Genomic DNA, 14,947 nt, shown 5'->3' on the forward strand with positions numbered 1-14,947 from the left:
AAATGTATAGTATAGCTAGAGAGAGAGAGAGAGAGAGAGAGAGAGAGAGAGAGAGAGAGAGAGAGACCAACAGAGACAGACAAGAGGCAGACAGACAGACAGATAGATAGACAGATAGGCAGATATATACATGCAGTTGTTTTCTACATGATCAGTAAACATGGATAAAACAGATGGATTTTTATTGTATGTTATTTTACTTGTCATCCCTGATATGTGACTGGTGAAGTAACTGCAGTATTAATTAACTGACTGTAGCCAGAGGTTCATTATGTTTATCATTAAAACCTGGTTTTCAGTCCCTGATTATGCATCCTGCTATGTAATCTTTAACGGTGGCCCCTTTAGAAATCAAATTGAGTTTCAATGGTATAGGGATTTTACTGATGGAGCAAAATCTTTGCTTAAAGAAATCTTTTTCTACAGTAAACAAAATAACCTGCACATGTTGCATTGTCTGCGTTAGTACCATCATCACTCTTTCAACTTGAATATAGAAATATGAATATGTAAGCCATGGTGGCTATTACAATGCCTACAGTGGGATACATGATACCCTCCTATATTTACAATAATAGAAACAGTAACTAAGCGCTTCTTTTAAACAATATACTAACAGGTTCAAATATAGTACCTGACAGCAAATTAATTTACAACTGCAAGCAGTGACCCTGTATTCCCGTCATTACTGCATTGTCTGTGATCAGACACATTAACTGCATCTTAATGTGCAGTCTATCCTTTCAGTCTGTGCACTGTGTTAATGTGCAGTCTATCCTTTCAGTCTGTGCACTGTGTTAATGTTCACTACCCTTTCAGTCTGTGCACTGTGTTAATGTGCAGTCTACTTTCAGTCTGTGCACTGTGTTATTGTGCAGCCTACCCTTTCAGTCTGTGCACTGTGTTAATGTTCACTACCCTTTCAGTCTGTGCACTGTGTTATTGTGCAGCCTACCCTTTCAGTCTGTGCACTGTGTTAATGTGCAGTCTATCCTTTCAGTCTGTGCACTGTGTTAATGTGCAGCCTACCCTTTCAGTCTGTGCACTGTGTTAATGTTCACTACCCTTTCAGTCTGTGCACTGTGTTAATGTTCACTACCCTTTCAGTCTGTGCACTGTGTTAATGTGCAGTCTATCCTTTCAGTCTGTGCACTGTGTTAATGTTCACTACCCTTTCAGTCTGTGCACTGTGTTAATGTGCACTACCCTTTCAGTCTGTGCACTGTGTTAATGTTCACTACCCTTTCAGTCTGTGCACTGTGTTAATGTGCAGTCTATCCTTTCAGTCTGTGCACTGTGTTAATGTTCACTACCCTTTCAGTCTGTGCACTGTGTTAATGTCACTATCCTTTCAGTCTGTGCACTGTGTTAATGTTCACTATCCTTTCAGTCTGTGCACTGTGTTAATGTGCAGTCTATCCTTTCATCTGTGCACTACTACCCTTTCAGTCTGTGCACTGTGTTAATGTGCAGCCTACCCTTTCAGTCTGTGCACTATGTTAATGTTCACTACCCTTTCAGTCTGCACACTGTGTTAATGTGCAGTCTATCCTTTCAGTCTGTGCACTGTGTTAGTGTTCACTATCCTTTCAGTCTGTGCACTGTGTTTGACCCTTTTTTTGGCATATTATTGTTTTCTTTTAATACTGTTTTTAGAAGCATATGTGTACATAAAACATTTAATAATAAAGGTTTAGGGGCAAAGTTGGTGCTTACAGTGAAGGTCTTTGTTCCAACCATGTTCAAAATCATCAATCGTCTATTGAGTATTGCTTTGATTACGGTATCCACAGTAAGCATAGTTAGTGCTGATGCCTGTAGGGTAGCTGAAGCAGTAAAAGGGCAGATGATGAATGTGTTTATGTCAGACCACAGGGATAGAGGCTGTTCAGGTAACAGCAAGCATTGTTAGTACTCACTGTGAGCTAATGGATACTTTGCAATAAGTACATTATGCAACTTTTTCCTTTTGAATGTATTTTATTTGTGCAGTAAAAAGAAGAAATGCAAAAGTAATCAACAAAACCCTTTAAGATAAATAAAAGTTAAACAGATGAAGTAACCTTGTTATTATCAGGGCAGGAATCGTCAGTAAATCAGATAATGGCCACGTGTCAAAGTAACATTGAACGGAAGGTTAATGCGCCACGCCTACACACTGCAGATAAATGTGATACTTACAAACCATGATTCATTATAACATCATGATCTTACATGAGCTCAATGTACCTGTCCCGTCCTGAGACTCGGATATGTATATCATCGATATTTTTCTATTTGTTGCCAAGTCTCACGAGAAAAAAAAAAAAAAGCGGCACTGCCTTTCAAAACAAGCCCAATCCTGCCTATCATAAGCGGACTTGGCAACTGTGATTTGGAGACGCTGGCACACCAGCAATAGAGTCCAGACCGTCCCACCCACCTGGCGTTAATATGGCATCAGAGTGACATCAGGGGCCACATGCCTATCTGGCCAATCAGCATCAGGCTGACTGCTCTTTAAGAATGCGGCGCGCCACTCCTACTGGGCCCTCCTTCAATCTTCCCTTACTCTGAAAGCCCGCGGCAGCAGTTGTCATGGAGATGGAGGAAGGGCCGGCGTCGGCTCACTATACTGTTGCTATGGAGACCCTGGCCGGACCCGCAGCTGCCGCTGAGAAGAGCGAAGCGCGCTGGGATCCCGTACAGCCGCAGCAGCTAGTTCAGCACCAAGGACAGAAGCAGCGTGCTGCAGCACCGTTCAGCAAAGGGAGCTATTACATCCTTATCGTGATCGGGGAGATCGCGACAGAGAACCAGCTCACAGCCATCAGGGAGTCCATTGAACTGGGTGAGTCGATCAGAAACCGCCTGAGCTTTTTGCACAACCAAGAGTTAAGTGGGCACGTTGGAGCTCTCCAGCATTTATGAGTTACTGCAATATTCATATTAGGAATCATACTGTTATAAACTTGCAGCATAATCAGTGTAAAAGGACAACTTTGCTATTATCGAATTAAACCAAATACAATCCAAAGGGGTCTCAGAATGTATACTGTATTCTTAATGTAACTATTAATGATACCTCTTAAATTGGACGGATTCCGCTGATGGAAGATTTTTCTTTTTCCAGTTTAAATCTATTTTGTTTGAACACAAACGTGGTGTTGCAGCAAAAAAGGTTGCTGATTCTTCCAAAAATTGCTTATTTTTTATACTTTTTTTCTAAGCAATAGGTAAAAAGTTTTCAGAACCTCAGGACTCAGAAGGGCTTGACCATCCCCATATCTCTATCTTGTAAAATTTGTCAAAAAACCCCCCAAAAAAAAAAAAAAAAAAAAAAAAACAAACCCACAAAAACATATCCAGGACAGCAGCAAATACTATTAAAATGTTAATCTGAGTGCATTGGAACGCGTAATCCAAAGATCGCAACTCGTGTCAAAAATAACTGCTGTACAAAAAAAAAAAAAAAAAAGTTTCCTTCTGTTGCCACACCAAAAACAATTCTGAACAACAACAACCGAGCTGGTGTCTTTCCCATAAAGTTATTTTCTATAAAACGCAAGGTCATGATGATACCGCCGTATTTCTTTTACTTTGAAAGCACGTTTCCCTGGGTTGTTTTGAGGCGAGTTATTCCCAGATATGTTACAGCTGTCATGCTCTGCTGCTGTTTTTTGTTGAGCTCCTGAACGTCATGTATCTTTGCGCACTTTATAAAACATGCATGCTGCTGCGCGAGCCGAGGCAGTCATCTGTAAACGATTAGACAGGGCAATTCAATAGGGTGAGCACCATTAAAGGGTGACGCCAAAAAAAATATATAGAAGTGGAAAATGTTCTTTCGCTTAATGGAAATGATTCGATCTTCAGCGCCTGGGGTGTAAAATGCAGCCCTATCGCCGATTTCTAAATACAATTTTGCGCGTTTGCTGCCTGTCTGGGATTTCAAAGGTTTGTTTGCCTTTCCTATGCAGCTCTGCGGAGTGCACCCAAATTCATTTCAATGCGTACACCTGTAACACGTCTTCCTGCCGCATTATGAGATTTCTTCAGTAGTTTTTGTCAGTTCTATATACATAAATGCATAGTTCTCATTATCATACAGAATCAATAGTGTTCCCATGTCTGCATTTTTCCATTGATAAGTACAGATTTCTCAGAGATTATGTAGTTATGTGTGAGTGATCAACCCCCCAGTTTACAGTCGGTGAAAGTTATTCCAAATATTTGCACGTTAACTGCAGTGCAGAAGCCCTGTCTTTGAACTACATTTCCCAGAATGCACACCTTCGAGGCTCAGCTGTGGGGAGCTCTATTTCATGGTAGTGTTACCCTGGATCTCTCTGTGGTGGTAGTGGGTTTTCTATCTATGGACAAGACTCCATGCTTAGTCCTGACTGCACCTGATTGTACAGTTTAAAATGTTATATATGACGCTATTTTCCTGAAAGAAGTAACAAAATAAAAACCCCAGCATAATTGGCGTTGGAGTTGAAGCAGTTTATAAACAACTGTTTGTACCTTATTTACAGTTCATGCTTCATCAAATCAGCTATAAGGAAAATAGAGCCATAATTCACATGTAATCTTATCTGTTGATTAAATGCACCATATGTTCCTTTGCTCAGTATGACTATTTGTATTAAACACAATAAGACATGCTATGTATTGTTCCAGATGCACACTGTTAGTTTTTTTATCACAGCGAGAGATCAGAGAAAGCCAGAAGGGTTTCAGTTACTGCAGGCTGGCATGAATTGCTGCACAGAATAGAAAACCCATTGTCAGCACTCTGGCCTGGGCAGCGAGCTCTGTCATGCCAGAGTAGAAAAGTGTTCACTCACCAGTCATATGCCTCCCTCCCTCCTCCACTCCCCCTACAGCACACTCACACACTGGGGACTGCTCTGCAGGGCTGGGAGGAGCAGGCTGTGGGAGCCTGAGACAGGTGAGGAGGCAGGCAGGCAGAGCCGGACACTAGGGATCCACCATGCAATCAGATTACCCTCATCAAACTTCCCCCAGTGCTTTTACTTTGCTGCACTACAACTTACCTTTGCTTTTTGTAACATTTTACTGCAGTAAACATTACAACAGCACACCTAATATAACCATAGCAAAAGCCAACAAAATAAATAAATACTACTACTACTACTACTACTACTACTAATAATAATAATAATAATAATAATAATAATAATATAATAATAATAATAATAATAATAATAATAATAATGTGCTTGTACTAAAGACACAGACCATTGTAATATCTTAACACATACATTCTTTGTTATGTTAGTTTGTTGACAAAGCATAGCAGGATATGTCACATGTGGGAGGCCACTCAGACTGTAATCTCAATTAAGACAAACCCAGACTGATGCTCTTGGACTGCACAGAGATGACATCAGCACAGCAAATAAACAATCACGCCACAGTGTTGTCACTGCAGGGCTGTCAACGGGCAATTGAGAGCTCTCTGTATTGACAAGGATGGCCATTTCCCCTGACAAAGCAAAAAATAACCCACCAGCAAATAAATCAATGAGGCTGATTATTAATGCTCTCTCCATGACCAGGCCTGGTGTTTGTGTAGTCTGTCTATGCGTTATGTGCATTGATTGTAATGAATACAATCATGAACTGTGCCTTCATTGATTGTAATGAATACGATCATGATGCATGCTTTCATTGTAATGAATATGATCATGTACCATGCTTTCATTGTAATGAATATGATCATGCACTGTGCTTTCATTGTAATGAATACGATCATGCACCGTGCTTTCATTGTAGTGAATACGATCATGCACAGTGTTTTCATTATAATGAATACGATCATGCACTGTGCTTTCATTGTAGTGAATATGATCATGCATCGTGCTTTCATTGTAGTGAATATGATCATGCACTGTGCTTTCATTGTAATGAATATGATCATGCACTGTGCTTTCATTGTAATGAATATGATCATGCACATTACTTTCATTGTAATGAATATGATCATGCAGATTACTTTCACTGTAATGAATATGATCATGCACAGTGCTTTCCTTGTAATGAATATGATCATGCATTGTGCTTTCATTGTAATGAATATGATCATGCACTGTGCATTCATTGTAATGAATATGATCATGCACATTACTTTCATTGTAATGAATATGATCATGCACTGTGCTTTCATTGTAATGAATATGATCATGCACATTACCTTCATTGTAATGAATATGATCATGCACTGTGATTTCATTGTAATGAATACGATCATGCACTGTGCTTTCATTGTAATGAATATGATCATGCACTGTGCATTCATTGTAGTGAATATGATCATGCACTGTGCTTTCATTGTAATGAATATGATCATGCACTGTGCTTTCATTGTAGTAAATATGATCATGCACAGTGCTTTCATTGTAGTAAATATGATCATGCACAGTGCTTTCATTGTAGTTTAACTGCAGTTGTTCTTTTAATAAATATTGCACACCTCTAAAGAACAGGATACTAGAGAGAAGCCTGTGACATTTAGGAGCTGCTTTGAAGGTCAGATGTATCAGTCTGTTGGCCATGGTGATGCATATATAACACGGCATAACACTGCTTCAAAGGGGGTATGTATGGTAAATGTCATTTTAAAACACGCTTTCACAGCAGACGAGAACCACATTAGTGCACATATGTTTACAGACTTATCAACGGTACTGTATATGACACAAATCAAGTAAGATTGAGATAAGATGGCTTTTCAAAGCTTCACTGATGCAGCGTGAATGCTCAGCCTCTATTTATCAGAGCCAGCTGGGTAAGAATATCCTTGACACTGTTACAGAGAGAAATGATTCAGCCTCTGTATTACCACTTGCACACAGTGCCACATACTGAAACACAAATAAGCAAACACTGCACCGATTCACACACAATGATATAAACAACAATGGTATTGGACCACAGAAATCAATGATCCAGCTTTGTAATTATTTCTTGAAGTACTGACACTACTACTACTAGTCCTTATATTGATACCAATACTAATGCTAATACTATAGTAACCCTGATACCTATTCCTTCTAATTATGTCATAAGTCCTTCAAGATAATGTTAAGGCAGGTGTTTGATCATGGTGGTGGTGCTATGTGATACAAGGGGGGCAGAATGGTAAAAATATCTATATTTAATATTCTATCTAACCACAAAGTACAGGCAAAAATACCAACCACCAGATTTCAATCAACCAATACCAGCCTTGACTTGACACACCAGCAAGCTGGATCGGAGGAGATTCATATCACATATCCCCCTGCCAATGTCCTACCATAAACAACTTCAGCCCCTGTGCCTGCCTGCCTGCCTGCCTGCCTATCAGTATTCTACCCTGCTCCACTATGCTGGGGAGAGGAATACATTACAGTTTAATAAACGCTGCGCTGGCAGTGACTCAGACACAGTGGCGCTGCTGACTTCAGCAAGACTGTGGCAGACACCTCCTTACAGGGAGTGCGGAGTGGGGGAGGGTGAGAAAGGGAATGTGGGATCTGGGGAAGAGGGGTGCAATGCAGCTTGATCACACTACAGTGTCTGGATTGATGTCAATCAGATGGTACAGTAAATGTCAAGCAGCATTGAAAGATGTAGAATTGAGTAGCTCAGTGATTAGAGTGCTGGGCTGCAGTGTGGAAGGCAGTGGGTTTTAGTAGCTCAGTGGTTAGAGTGCTGGGCTGCAGTGTAGAAGGCAGTGGGTTTGAGTAGCTCAGTGGTTAGAGTGCTGGGCTGCAGTGTGGAAGGTAGTTGGTTTGAGGAGCTCAGTGGGTAGAGTGCTGGGCTGCAGTGTGGAAGGCAGTGGGTTTTAGTAGCTCAGTGGTTAGAGTGCTGGGCTGCAGTGTGGAAGGTAGTGGGTTTGAGTAGCTCAGTGGTTAGAGTGCTGGGCTGCAGTGTGGAAGGTAGTGGGTTTGAGTAGCTCAGTGGTTAGAGTGCTGGGCTGCAGTGTGGAAGGTAGTGGGTTTGAGTAGCTCAGTGGTTAGAGTGCTGGGCTGCAGTGTGGAAGGTAGTGGGTTTGAGTAGCTCAGTGGTTAGAGTGCTGGGCTGCAGTGTGGAAGGCAGTGGGTTTGAGTAGCTCAGTGGGTAGAGTGCTGGTCTGCAGTGTGGAAGGTAGTGTGTTTGAGTAGCTCAGTGGTTAGAGTGCTGGGCTGCAGTGTAGAAGACAGTGGGTTTGAGTAGCTCAGTGGTTAGAGTGCTGGGCTGCAGTGTGGAAGGTAGTGGGTTTGAGTAGCTCAGTGGTTAGAGTGCTGGGCTGCAGTGTGGAAGGTAGTGGGTTTGAGTAGCTCAGTGGTTAGAGTGCTGGGCTGCAGTGTGGAAGGTAGTGGGTTTGAGTAGCTCAGTGGTTAGAGTGCTGGGCTGCAGTGTGGAAGGTAGTGGGTTTGAGGAGCTCAGTGGTTAGAGTGCTGGGCTGCAGTGTGGAAGATAGTGGGTTTGAGGAGCTCAGTGGTTAAGGATATTTTCAGTGGATGCTTCCAGTTTAACACAGCCTGAATGTCATTTTAAAAATGCAGACAACGCCATCTGGCTCCACTGGCGCTCCACCAATCATAGACAGCCTGGCTGTTGTAGTTCAAATTCACTCTGTTTAGGTTTTTTTTTTTCTTGTTTTCATCAATATTATGTCTTCAAGCATTCAAGGTAGAGTCCAACTGCATTCAGAGAGCAAGATACAGTGAATTGGTAAACTAAGCAGACACAGAGGGCTAGATTCTCAAAGTGATTCATTCCAGGATTTCAATGGCACCAATTACAATTCTAAATGGCCTGAGTTGTTTATTTCTGCTTTGGTAACTTTCCTTTCTGAAACACTAGCACTGATGAAGAGAATCTTGCCCCTAATGTGTAGAAATAAGACTATAGTGTTTACACTGTGGATTTACTGCCCTTCCATATTGATATTTGTTTACTATAATCTGTGAATATTTGTGAGGTTGGGTTTATCCTGCGGCAGAAATCAATGTCCTTTCTAAAGGACTCACTTTGTTGGGTGTGTCTGTCTCTTCTCTCCTCTCTCCAGCAGCAGTGCTATGGAATTAAATAGCTTACTCTGTGACCTCTGATGTTATTGTTCATTTTCAAACTCCTGGATGACACCCGATCCAGGCGGTGCAGTGGATTAATGCACTTGGGTTTTAAAGCAGCTCAGGTTACTTGTAAAATGAGTTTAAGGATCTCAATAAGGTCCTTAATGGAAGGTGAATCTGGTATGAATATGACAGTATTTGCTTGGGAGGCTTCAAAGCCACTACCTTCCACACTGCAGCCCAGCTCTCTAACCACTGAGCTACTCAAAGCCACTACCTTCCACACTGCAGCCCAGCACTCTAACCACTGAGCTACTCAAAGCCACTACCTTCCACACTGCAGCCCAGCACTCTAACCACTGAGCTACTCAAACCCACTACCTTCCACACTGCAGCCCAGCACTCTAACCACTGAGCTACTCAAACCCACTACCTTCCACACTGCAGCCCAGCACTCTAACCACTGAGCTACTCAAACCCACTACCTTCGATACTGCTTCACAATCTGAATGGCATCGGCTGGGTTCTGCAGGGCAGATTAGTTAGGGGAATTTGTTGTAATTTCTGGAGGAACATTTTCCTGCTCCCTGCATTTCTGTCTACCGTAGCCCACCCCTTAGCACTGAACTCACAAAATAAAACCAGTGCACGCACATGCACTGATTGTAAAGTTAAATCAGCACTTTATTGGAGTATATATGAAGCTTTCAAGCTGATTTTTCAAGATCTGCATGTTTGCATGCATGGATGATGCATAATATTTACTCAGTGTTCGGTGCAGGCCCCTCATGGTGTGCATGTTGTCTTTTCACATGATTCAAATGGGCTTGGCCCCTGCATAGTATAGTGAGATCACACACTCACAGAGAAACCTGCAGTGCCTTCAAGAGATTTAAAGATGCACTGTGCCATCAGTATAACCGTGTACACTGGGTTAGAAAAAGGGTTTCAATGATGCCCAGAAAATTTTTTTTGAAGTTTCGGACAGCCTATGGAGGTAATAATATGGCTTTAACAGGCTCTTACACTGACTAATATAATTAGGAAAAGTGCACTTAAACTGCATTTAGAGTGTAGTGCAATTGAATAACAAATATAATACAGCACTGTCCATCCAAACAAGATCACAAATAGCTAAAATAGCAACAGCCTTTTAATGAGGCTAGAATGTCTAGGCTCGTGTTGATTACAAGAATAGACTGGATGGGGTAGACAGGTATTCTAACGCAGGATCTTGTTTATTTCTTCTCCGCAGGGCTTCGCTCGTGGGATATCGACCTCACTTCCTGCGACCTGGACCTGCAGCTTCGTCACTTTGTGACCCGACATTCAGCACAGTTCTCAGCAGAGGTCAGAGGTGAGTGAGCCGGTAAAACCAAGGTGGGGGAGAGGCGTGTGTGTGTGTGTGTGTGTGTGTGTGTGTGTGTGTGTGTGTGTGTGTGTGTGTGTGTGTGTGTGTGTGTGAGCAAACAACTGCAGTGTAACCATAGTGAAAGGGAGTGGGGACTGCTGAAGATGTGCAGAGAATATGGATGCAACTAGAGTGATTCCAGCTTGCTTTTAATAATAGCAGAATTACAACCCCCATCATCAGAACCAAAGGTAAGAAATAGCTTGTTCTTCACACCTCTTTTAGCAGTAGAGTGTGGAATGCAGTTTTGTGCACAGTGCACTGTAACACAAATGAATATGCTGTTAATACACTGGATTCCGATCCCAATGCTAAAGTCTACTGTGGTTACAATATTGCAATCATAACACCACAGTTACAAGACCACAGTGCAGTTAAACTCCAGTCCAAATACTCTACCGTTGTGTACTGCTCATGTGGGATTCGTCAGTGGCCCCAATCCTCAGAAGACAGGTTACACTATGTATTTTAGCAGTGATGCTCTGGTAAGCAGTACTCAAGAAAGAGTTGAAGAAGCAAAATCTGCTCCGGGACAGGACCCAGCCCTGAGAGACATTCTGGGACAATGGCTGGACACTGAGCCAGGCCACAGGTGAGACACAAGCACTGTCAATGCTGCCAGTCGTGTTCTGTTTCTTATTAAAATACAATCTTGCAGGCAGGGGCTGTGTACTGTGAATTTTTGTATGTAGTTAAGATTAACTTAATTAATCACAAAGAGTGCTATGTTTATACCAGTTGTTGGTACAGAGTTTCACATACATATTTAGGAGCTCACGTTTGCACCTTAGCCTTTTTTCCTGTTACAAAAACACCCTGAAAACAGCACTGTGGTAAATGTTTTGTGAATATAGCCCAATGTGTTTGACCTGTAAGCCCATCTGTAAGCCCACAGCTCTTGGTATAATTACAGTGAAGTAAATGTTACTTAAGTAGTGTTTTCCAAAATGGTAAGACTGTCTAAAGATTGAAGTGTTTTATTTACTGAAAGCTCATTCAGCTTTTCATTCAAGGGGAACAAATAGTTTAGTGTATGTATTCTGTATTCTCCTAAACCAGCATTCTAGTGATGTCACTGCTGGAAGTACTGAACTGCCTTTAATCAGATAGACGCATGTGCTTGTCATTGACGATGCTCCCTTTCTGTCTGAGAGATAAGCGCTTGTGCTTGTGTGCAGGGCCAAAGTGGTAGAGTGTGGAAGTGCTAGAAGAACGTGAAAGCCATTAGAAATTCATTGAGAAGGCTTTGATATGGTCTTTTATCCTGAAGCACCATTCTGTCACAGCTTGCTGTGTATAGCAGCGCTTAACCAGGTCTTGCATTTGCACTTATCTTTAGTCATGGGGAGAGTATCTGTGTCAGTGCGATGCAATGCGATGACACAGGTGTAGTGGTCAACATCTGAAACTAAGAATGCAAGTGCAATTTCACAGAAAACAGTATATCTAAATCTAATATAAATGCACCTCTTGCTCAGTTTGTAGGTGTGTTGCTTTACTCAGCCGCTTGCATTCTATTAGGTTTTTTGTAGTGCACAGCAGTGGGCGGCTTAATGATAAAATGCTGAAATGAAAAAGATTATTTTTGACAAGCTAGCAGCTCTAATGTTGTTCTGCAAGTCGGAGGCATGAGGCGTATCGGATTCTGCCGACTGAGATTTCCAGCAGCAAAAAGCTGTTTTGAGATTGTGTCTTGGATTCTGGTATTTCAAAGGGATCAATCTCAGTGGGTAACAGAGCCCCTTGGAGTATAGTCCTTGCCATTGAGATGAGGGCCATTGATCGAATTCTGTTAAATGTCACATACTTAGACTATTCTAAATTACAAGTCAATATAGAAAATATAGAACTGAACATAGAACATGCGCAAAATTATAGATGATGGAGTGCTTGTACTGTGTATCCTGCCCTGATAAAACAGTAGCTTTGTAACAGATCCTGTCTGGTGTGCAGGGTAACACTTTCTAAATCCTTCAGCTAAATCTACAGTGCTGGCCAAACCTACATGATACACTTTTATTATACCACCTCATCACAGCCTGCTATTTGAACTGTAAAAAAAAAACACTACACAGCAGTCCCACAGTTTTCTGTATTTATATAATAGCGAGGTTGTGGAACCCAAGTCTGCCCAGCTCCCAGCTCCCAGTTCTAACCACTGAGCTACATTTAGAGGAAGACTGACAAACAGACACTAGGCCCATCTTGCACTGCTCTTAGACTTTCACAACATCTGAACTCATAACGTAGCAGTGAGAGACAGTGCAGCCGTTTCTGTCTGGAGAAGGTTCTGGAAGGAGCACATGGCAGATGGCAGTGCCAGGCATGAAGAGCTGGCAGCCAACCAGGAGAGAGAGAGCTAAGCAGGGACAAAGAGAGGATTAGAGAGGAGGAGAAGATGACAGAGACCCAAAAACAAACATACACTCCTGTCCAGCTAGGATTGGCACAGAAGAATTAATGCAGAACAATTGGGGCTCAGTGGGCGTGTTCTACATCCTCACTTCATACTTCAGCTATGGGGGGTGGAGTTATCTGGCAAGGGTATCCCCAAAAATATTATACACTGAGGAACGAAACGCCTAGGGGTCAGCATTTGAGGGGGAGAGAGAATGAGGCTAAATATGCCTTAAAAAAAAAAAAAAAAAAAAAAAAAAAAAAAAAGCCAAAATATTTAGTTTGTTGTCGACTTTCACCCTGTGTGGAGTTTTGTCTGACTGGAGTTAGGAATAGTAAATATAAATATAGAGTCAATGAGAAGTCCCCACAAATACTGGGATAAAAACAGGTCATTACTGTACATGTATCTCGATATATCGTTAAACACTCAGCCAGTCATACCTAAGACCACTAATAGCGGAACACTCATACAGCAGGCAAACTGCTAGAAAGAAATAAAGAGTTGAATTGCTTTGCAATAACTAACAGCTAACTGTTCTAGGGCTTATTTACCACACAGCCAAGTACATGTGGTCATGTGGCCTAGCATAACATTGCCATATGATGTGCCAACTTTATTTTCCAGTCGTTCCTAATAAAGCATCCGCATCCTGTTTGTTAGCGTCTCATTTGGGGGGCCCTCTAGTGGCGGTCCTCATACACAGTATTTTCCTCACCATCAAAACAGATATGGCCTAGTCCAGTAATGGTTAAGGAGGCTAGTTAACCCTGTTTTTTTTTTCACAGTGGAAAGCCTGGCATATGAAAAACAAAATCCAGGATACAGTTGAGATAAAGGGGGGAACTTTTGCAGGGCCCTGGGGAGCACAAATAGAAACAAATGAACTGCACAGTTTGGTACAGTTTAGCACAGCATGGCTTGGTTATCATGTTGTGCTCGGGAGAGGCCCAATGCTGGGTCCAGGATTATTGAGGTTTATAGATATAATATGGATAATATTGAGGTTTATAAGATATATATATATATATATATATATATATGGTATCATGTTTCCCAATTTTTTATCCAGCCCCTTATTATTTACAATTAGCCTTAAAGAAAACAGGCTGTTTCAAATATAACATTCCTTGTGTTCTAATAACCGCAGAGCCACACAGAGTTTAGAGAAGTTGCTGTGTTTCCTCGAGGCAGCCTCTCTTACAGCTTATAACTGCGTTTCACCCAGACCAACACATGAATATTTATTGGGCTGTAAGTGCCGCTTGCTTTTCATTTCTTGCTGCAGTGGCACGCGGAGCTGCAATACCACCCCCCCTGCTGCAACACCTCTCTCTCTCTCTCTCTCTCTCTCTCTCTCTCTCTCTCTCTCTCTCTCTCTCTCTCTCTCTCTCTCTCTCTCTCTCTCTCTCTGTTTCTCTTTCACCCCTCTTTTCCTCTATTCTTTTTCTTGTGTCTCGTCCTCTATTTCCCTCTTTCCCTCTCTCATCTGCCCTGCATCTTCTTCATCCCCCTCTCCACCTGTACCAGAGTAACCCCTCAAACAACTTCATCCCATCTGCTCTCCTTCCCAGTCTCATAAATAATGCAGCATCTCTCCCCCCCTGTTAGTGCTGGCTGAGCTCAGCTACATTAGGATACAATTGCTGTTGATAGGTGTTAGGAACAGGAGCGCTCACTGCTCCCCATGGGGACACAGGGAAGGGGCTTGACCCTTTACACCCCAAACCAGCATGCAACAAAAGAAAAAAAACATTCTTGATATCTTTGCCCCTGTGTCACATATTTTCTATTGAATGTGCAGTGTAAATGCTGTTTTAATCTATTTTCCTGTTGAAATGTTTGGAGTTTGTTTCTATGAAAGATTCTAAATGCTTGTTTGATTGGGCTGAAAATGTGTTTATTGCACGTCCACTATCAGTGTTGTGCTGAAGTGTAAGTATCTGTCATAGAGCAGAACATTTTGAGAAATGTGAAAATGATTCACCTAACATTATGAGAAACATTGAAATCTTCCCTAAAAATAACAGCACGATAGGCCTTTTTAGAAAGCACGCTTGCCTTGGGAATGTGACCTCACTCAAAACT

The 14,947-nt window shown here is 41.9% G+C and overlaps 1 protein-coding gene across 1 annotated transcript in view; it reads left to right on the top strand.

Moving 5' to 3' along the window:
* Window positions 1–2,549: 2,549 nt before the first annotated feature.
* Window positions 2,550–14,947, top strand: part of LOC121299353 (microtubule-associated protein 1B-like) — a 47,999-nt gene continuing 35,601 nt past the window's right edge. Inside the window, exons 1-2 of the mRNA XM_041227063.1 lie at window positions 2,550–2,830; window positions 10,306–10,407. Coding sequence (XP_041082997.1) covers window positions 2,578–2,830; window positions 10,306–10,407 — 355 coding nt within the window. The 5' untranslated portion in view covers window positions 2,550–2,577. The remainder of the gene's footprint in view (window positions 2,831–10,305; window positions 10,408–14,947) is intronic.

Source organism: Polyodon spathula, chromosome 24 (assembly GCF_017654505.1).
Source record: "Polyodon spathula isolate WHYD16114869_AA chromosome 24, ASM1765450v1, whole genome shotgun sequence".
NCBI lineage: Eukaryota > Metazoa > Chordata > Actinopteri > Acipenseriformes > Polyodontidae > Polyodon > Polyodon spathula.